The 7437-nt window shown below is 36.8% G+C and overlaps 1 protein-coding gene across 8 annotated transcripts in view; it reads left to right on the plus strand.

Annotated features, from left to right (window-relative positions):
• Positions 1–7437, plus strand: part of Cask (calcium/calmodulin dependent serine protein kinase) — a 514903-nt gene that overhangs the window by 444530 nt on the left and 62936 nt on the right. For all 8 annotated transcript variants that reach the window (XM_004645575.2, XM_023705877.1, XM_023705878.1 and 5 more), the window contains exon 14: positions 4918–5106. In XM_004645575.2, coding sequence (XP_004645632.1) covers positions 4918–5106 — 189 coding nt within the window. The remainder of the gene's footprint in view (positions 1–4917; positions 5107–7437) is intronic.

Here is a 7437-nt window from a genome sequence, read left to right on the forward strand (position 1 = left end):
AGAGAGACAGAGAGAGACAGAGAGACAGAGACAGAGAGACAGAAACAGACACAGAGAGACTTTTAAATGCTGAGGCTATCTTAAACATTTTTAATGAAAGTTTTAAAATCTTATTTTTTAAAAGAAATAGTTGATAAATGGAAATCTGTGAATGCTTATAATACATGAATTTTTTATTCTTAGTATTTTTATAACTTCACACTTTCTTGTTTGATTTCCTAGATTTTTCTTTGCTTTCTGATCATTGTAACAGGAGGGTTTAACATTGAATTACTTGACACTTAAAATATATATATATTTGTAAATGTTTACGGAAACTGAAGAATAAATAAGGGCATATTGAAAACTATTTTTAATCTACTCCACCTTTAGAGGTCATGATAAAAAATAAGCTCACTGATTCCTTTTTCAGTTATTCCATTTGAAAGACTGATTTCTGTAGAGTTTTAATTAGAATTAAAACAGAAAAAATTACAAGTGATACTGACTTTCACTTAACAGAGTAATATAAATTCACAGTATTTGTTGTAATACGTAGTGTTGTCTTCCAATCAGTTATTCATGTTACCAGATATATGCATGTAAAATTGGAAGAAGAAAGAAAAAAGAAATGTATAAGAAATTAAAAAGAGAAAAAATGCAAACAATTGAAAAAAGGAGATGAAACAAATTAAGTATTATCTGCTCCTTTCCATAGACCAGCAGAAATGCACAGTACGGTTGTCCAAACCATCCTGCTTACGTACATAGATAAATCTCTTTCTCCCACTGTCCTGTCCTGTCCTGTCCTTGTCCTCAACTCAGTAACTTTTTCCTGTGAACTAAGCTACTGCACTGCAGATGGTAATTTGTAATAGTGGTTTCATGTTGGGAGTGCCTGTCATTGTGGTATTCTGAATATGGGCGCCTTGTCATGACATGCCAGTTACTGCTAAGATGTCTCTCGGGTAGGTGGATGTTCAAGAAGAAGGGGGTGGTGAATGAAAGCAAGAGACAGGAAAAGGAATATTGTGGGACTGTCCTGCTTCAAGGTTGTATATGGTGAGATTTTTGGACTTATGTGCAAACATGAGAAGTATAGAATTCTTTATCCTATTTTTAAAATATAATCTAATTTTTAAATGTTTTTTATCATATGATGTAGGGACTTAAAGTTCAACATATCAATACTTGATGAAAAATACCTGTTCCTTATTATGCCTAAGATGTTTGAAACTTTTTCCTTTTGAATAAGTACATTCCATTTTCCCAGTATCTATTGCACACTTCAAATGAGACTGACTTTTTCAAAGCACAGTTATTTATTTATTGCAGTTAAAACATATGAAACATTTAAAAATGAAGAAATCTCTTGTGTATTACCTAGACAGAAAATCAATGCCTTAATTTTTTAAAGAAATAAGCTCTAGAATGAAAGATATTTTGGAACAAAATATGTATCCCAGATTTCCAAAGACAAGAAGGTTACTTTTAGCTGTTGTTCGGGGAGGGCAATTGTTTGTTTGTTTATTTTTTAACTGGAAACCAAACTCATGAGCTTAGGGCTGGCCAGATAGCTCAGCGGATTAAAGTACCTGCAAGCAGGCTCAGGGGTCAGGGGTTCGATCCCCAGGCCTGCTGTGCTGGCCCCACTCCCAGGGCATGATAAGACAGCAATTGAGACTGGGCATGGTGGCACACACCTGTAATCCCAGCACTTGGGAGGCTGTAAACAGGAGAATCACTTGAATCTGATCTAGTAGTAAGACCCTGAACATCCTGTAGACCCTTACCTAAAAAAAGAAAAAGAAACAAACTCAGGATCTTGTGTTTGCCGGGCAAGCTATCTCCCTGGCCCTGCTTCTGAGTTATATCCCTGGCCTGGCCCAACAAGATGGTTAAAACACTTTGGGTTGTCATAAAAGTTTCACTATGAAGTAGTAGATGTTATGGTTGTAATTACAGCATTAGAGGAACCAGGAACCACTTCTCAAACTGAAAATTTATCTTCTTATTCATGTTAAGATAGCTAGACTTCTGTCACTCTAGTCTAAAGCTGTTCATTGTCTTTTTTTTTCATTGTCTTATGCATGACCTTACTACAATACAAAAAGTGTTTTCTTTCATTTTGCATTATTTTTCTGTTCTAATTAAACTAGCAGCTTTTTAATTTTTTTTCTAAAATAATCTATAATTTTTTTTCTGTTTGCATATGAATTATAATTTGAGGTTAAGTTTTATTTTATGGCAGCAATCTTTTACCATGACAAATTTTAGTCATTATCAACTGTGACCTTATTTGATGGCATATTTTAAATATGTTTTCTTTTAAAATTCAATTTGGGGGCCGGTGAGATAGCTCAGCGAACTAAGTGCCTGTTTAAGAAAACGCAGGGACTGGAGTTCGATCCCCGGCAACACATGCCATGCTGGCGTCACCCCTGCGGGCATGCTGAGCCTGCCACTGAGTCCAGGCATGGTGGCACACACATGTAATCCCAGTGCTCAGGAGGCTGAAAACAGTCCAAGCTGCATAGACCCTGTACCAAATACATTAATAAATAAATAGAATTCAATTTGGATATTATTTTATGAGTGTGGGCTTATTCTTCGTGCACATAATACATTAAATGTGAGTGTTGGCTTGTATAATTTTAAAATATTAAATAGAAGTCATCTGCAAAAAGTAGCACGAGTATTTTCTCTAACCCAGACTTCCAGTACTGGCAATACCCTGGTGAAAGCGTGGCTGCCTTCTTATTTGTCTGCACATCTGCCTTCCAGACAAAGCATTTTTTTAAACTCATAAGTTAGGAAAGACATATCTGTCCTTGACACAATGAAGCTGGTTTTAACAGATGAAGTTTTCTAGTTGGTTTCTTTCTAATTTTTGCCCTCTGTCCTAGATTTTAATTTCCTCCATTGACCACAATTAAACTGGAAGAAGGCTTTGCCCACATGGCACAACCTCGGCACTTGGGCTAGGGAGTAATAGTGCAGGGTACCTGCTGGGCACTGAGTGACAAAGCCCAGCCCCTGGTCTAAGGCCCATTTTGCAACCTGCTTTCAAGCTGTGCACTGCACCTCAGCATCCCTTACCTAAACTTTAATTGAGCAGCTATCTGAGGTGTTGGCAATGCCTGCTGTTCCAACTGGAAACCCATAGCTGTAGATTGGGCCATATTGTCTGCTAGTGACCAGCCAACTCCATCTTCTTTTTAATAATTTTTGTTGTTGTTGTTGTTTGCGGCACTGGGGATTGAACTGAGGGCCTTGTGCTTGCTAGGCAAGCGCTTATTGTGCTGAGCTATTTCTCCAGCCCTTTTTTTAATAATTTTTGTTGTTGTTGTTTTTCCATCTTCTAATTCTACATTGTTACCCTATTTTTCCTGGTATTCACACCTTTAAAATTAAAATAGCCAAGTCATGGTTGTGACAAGCCTTTCAATTAAATAAATTTCAGATGTTAAGTGTTACACTTTTAAAGCAATTTTAATTGTATTTCCTTATCTCCAGATGGGGGGGCCTGCCCATTAGCTCAGTTGTTTAAGTGCCTGCTTAAGCAAGGCAGTCAGGCTCAGAATTCTGTAGTTCGATCCCAAGATCCTTATGCCTTACCAGACCTGCACTTAAGGCATCCTGAGCCAGCCCCCCCAAAAAAATCCCTCCTTATCTCCAGATGATTCTGTTACCTCACAGATTGAAATAGAGCTAAATTTATAGTCAATACCTACCAAAAAGAATCTGTGTAAAGCTCTAAACAGACTGATAGCTATAAATTCTCTCTTTAAAATAAAAATGTTCAAATCCTCGTATTTATTAAAATGTGATTTTAGTTTTTAAATATCTATTTTTTTAATTTATTTGGTGTAGGGTCTCACTACTCAATTCAGACTCAGAGTGATACTCTTGTCTCAGCCTCCCCAGTGCTGGGATTACAGGTGTGCATGACCTGCCAGGTTTGGGCTGGCACAGTGCACCTGGAGTGGCACAGCATGCAGTACCAGAGATTGAACTCACATCCTTGTGCTTGCCAGGCAGACGCTTAGACTGCTAAGCTATCTCCCCAGTCCAAAATGTGTTTTTTTTATGATAACACAAAAAAATAGAGTAATTGGAAAGATGTCATTTTTTAGGAAAATAAGGGAGCTTTCTTATCCAAGTTCCTAAGATGAGATATACAGATACTAGAACAAAAAAATAATTTTTTCTTTGTTCATGGGCTTTTGTAAAAGAACTCATAATAATAATTTTTAAAATATTTTCTTTTAAGAAAGTGCTCCAAAAAATAGAAATGAAGAAAAATATTAAATAGGTTTAGATTTTGAGTTCCATAACACATATTTTTAAATTACATTTTTCAAGTGTGTTTGTACAGTTTTTAAATTTCTTTTACTAAATTGTATACTGTAAATTATTTTTATCATTTGAATTCTATAAAAGTGTCATTGTAAGTACTACCGACAAGAGAAAATACACTGATTATTCTACCATTTCTTTTTTTTTCCATTTAAACCTCAGCCAAAGTTTTCAAGATCTTTTTATAAGTGGCTTTTTTGGCTACATCATTTGAACTTTCAGTATGTCAACCTTTAACTTTTATTTGAGCAAGTTATTTGGATATGTGTTCACAGTACTAGATAATACCTGTAACCTAGATAATCAACAAACATATTCACTCACTGACTTCCTCCCTCATTCCTGCATTCTTTTACCAATCCATCTATTATGATTGTCTGTCACAAGGAAATTGGGATCTGCTTATCTGTAGGTATGATGCACTTTGACTTCTCTTTGAATGACAGATAGCTTTGAAAACTAAAGAATAATAGTAATCTGTTGCTGCTAGAATTGTAAGAAAATATTAGTAAATATACATACTATAATAAAATATCAGGAATGTTACTAATATTTCCTTTTTTCATAAAAATATACTAGGCCTTACTTCAGACTCACGACGTAGTGGCACATGAAGTTTACAGTGATGAGGCATTGAGAGTTACCCCTCCTCCCACCTCCCCCTACTTAAATGGTGATTCTCCAGAAAGTGCTAACGGAGACATGGATATGGAGAATGTGACCAGAGTTCGCCTGGTGCAGTTCCAGAAGAACACCGATGAGCCAATGGTAAGTAGGAAAAGAAAATTTTGTACACTCTTGTAAATACCAGCTTGAGTCAGCTCAACTTCAGCCTGTACTACAATTTAGAGGCTAAAGGTAGAAGGGAAGAGCACTGTAGATAGTTCTAAAGAAATAAGTTTCCAGATCTGCAATTCCCCTCTGCCCTTCTTTCCTAGAATTGTCCTCCCTGATACTTTCTTAGACCCCTCTCCTTTCACAGTCGCCTTTCAGCTTTACCAACCGGAGGAAAGTTAATACTGGTACATTATTCCAGAATTGAAAAACCTTTGGCATAGCAAAGAAAGGGACAATGTTAGATATTAGATTTGGTTTTCAGAAAGTGAATGTCTAATGCATTACTCAAAATGCCCTTTTACAAATTTGATACTTTCCAGATTTTTAGCTTTACCAAAATTAGAGGAAGAAAGACTAATTCAGAAGGCATCCAAAGAATTAAATAGTGATGCTAAAATTAAGATTATTTCATTCACATCTACTTACTTAATAGGAATTAATTTTCTCAGTGTAGGGAATAGAGTTAGAATACAACTGAAGCTGAAACACTCCCTCAGTCTCATAGCTGGAGAAGATCAAGGAAGGAGGGGCTCCTTCGCCATAACCAAGCAATGGGTATGGGGAGAGGTGCCACTGTTCAGGTAAACCGAGTAGCCTGGCAATGGGAAGACTCTTATCATGCTTTCCAAATAGAAAGGACACACCATGGCTGTACTTACTATAGGCATCAAGTTGAGTGACCAGAACATAACTGCACCACAAGGATTCTATTATTTTTCTTAGCAACAGTGGAGAACTACCAAAGGGTTTTAAGCAGGGAGATGAATCTAATTTTCATTTTAGAAATATCACTCTGGTGAATGTATTAGAAAGGACAAGAATGGACATGAGGAAACCAGTTAAGAGACTTGCTACAATAATACAGGGAGAGGTGATGGGGCTCCAAACTACAGGGGTAGATGTGAGGGAGGGAAGAAGTGAACAAATTTAAGAAATAACGAGAGAGTAAAATCAGCCAACTTTAATATACATTGATAATGAGAATGAGGGACAAGCAAGGATCAAGGATGGCCCATACGCCTTAGGTTTATACAACTGCATGGACGATGAAATAGGGACATTGAAGCAGGGGAGAATGGACAAATTCCAAGTTCAGAGGAGGGATCACATCCTAAAAATTCAAATTCATGTATTTATGTCTTTCCCCAGCATAGAAGCAGAATATTGTAATATAGGAAAGCAAAATACTTCAGAAAGAAACCAGTTACCTTCTAGATTAAAGGAAGAGGTAGAGCAGTGATTCTGATCATACTTTCCTGAGAACCCTCAACTCTATAGACATTTCTGATTATAATCTTTATTATTTGCCCTTTATTAGTTGCATGGTATAATCTTTACCAATAGAGGTATGCAAATCACCTCACCCCTTCTGGTGCTTTCTGGGCAACTCTCTGGCTTAAAAGTATGAGTGGCAGAAACATTATATTACTGCATAGATTACACTTATGTGACCCATTTTGTTTTCTGGGCCCTGTACAATATGTCCATTCCCTTAGGTCCAGGGAGATAGCTCAGTGGCTTAAGGACCTGCATGGCAAGCACAAGGTCCTGAGCTTAATCCCTGGTTACCACAAAAAAAGTACATCCGTTTGCCAAGAGTGATGTACACCCTGTGTTTTCCTGATTTGTAACATAGTCACAATTATTTCTCAATCAAATCAAATTTCTTTGATTAGAATTCCAAGCATTGCAAGTGACAGAGGCCAAGCTTAAACTAGCTAGTACAGTCAGGGAAAGGTTTGTGCAGGCAATGAAAGACCAGACAGGTATACTACCCCCTGCCCCAGGACCTTCACACTCTGGTAGGTTCAGGAGTAGGCACCTGATCCAAACCAGCCTAGTTCCTGTCCTGGAATTCGTGAACTTAAGATCAGAGAGAGTGAGTCAGTTTTCTCTATAGAGACACATTCAGGTCAGACAGAATAAAAATTGTTAACTATTGGAATTTCCTCTGGCCATGAGACCCTGTCTCTGCATTCACTATTGTGCCTACCAGAGTAACTGCTCCATGATAGGTTCCCTTCATGTTGGTTGAATGAATACATATATCTATGAAGTTTTTTATTTAATTTCTATTCATTTTAATGAGAAAAAAGATAAAGTAGCAATGAAACAGTTTCAAAAACAAGTTAGTAACACAGTTACAATAATTAATACACTACATATTGTTGTCTTCATAGTAGTTGTTCAGAGGACAAGATGTAGACATGAAATCTTGTCTAAACACTATTAGTACAAACCTTCTCATGGAACTAAGAGAAA

This window comes from Octodon degus, unplaced genomic scaffold, assembly GCF_000260255.1.
Source record: "Octodon degus isolate 3935 unplaced genomic scaffold, OctDeg1.0 scaffold00232, whole genome shotgun sequence".
In the NCBI taxonomy this organism is placed as follows: Eukaryota; Metazoa; Chordata; class Mammalia; order Rodentia; family Octodontidae; genus Octodon; species Octodon degus.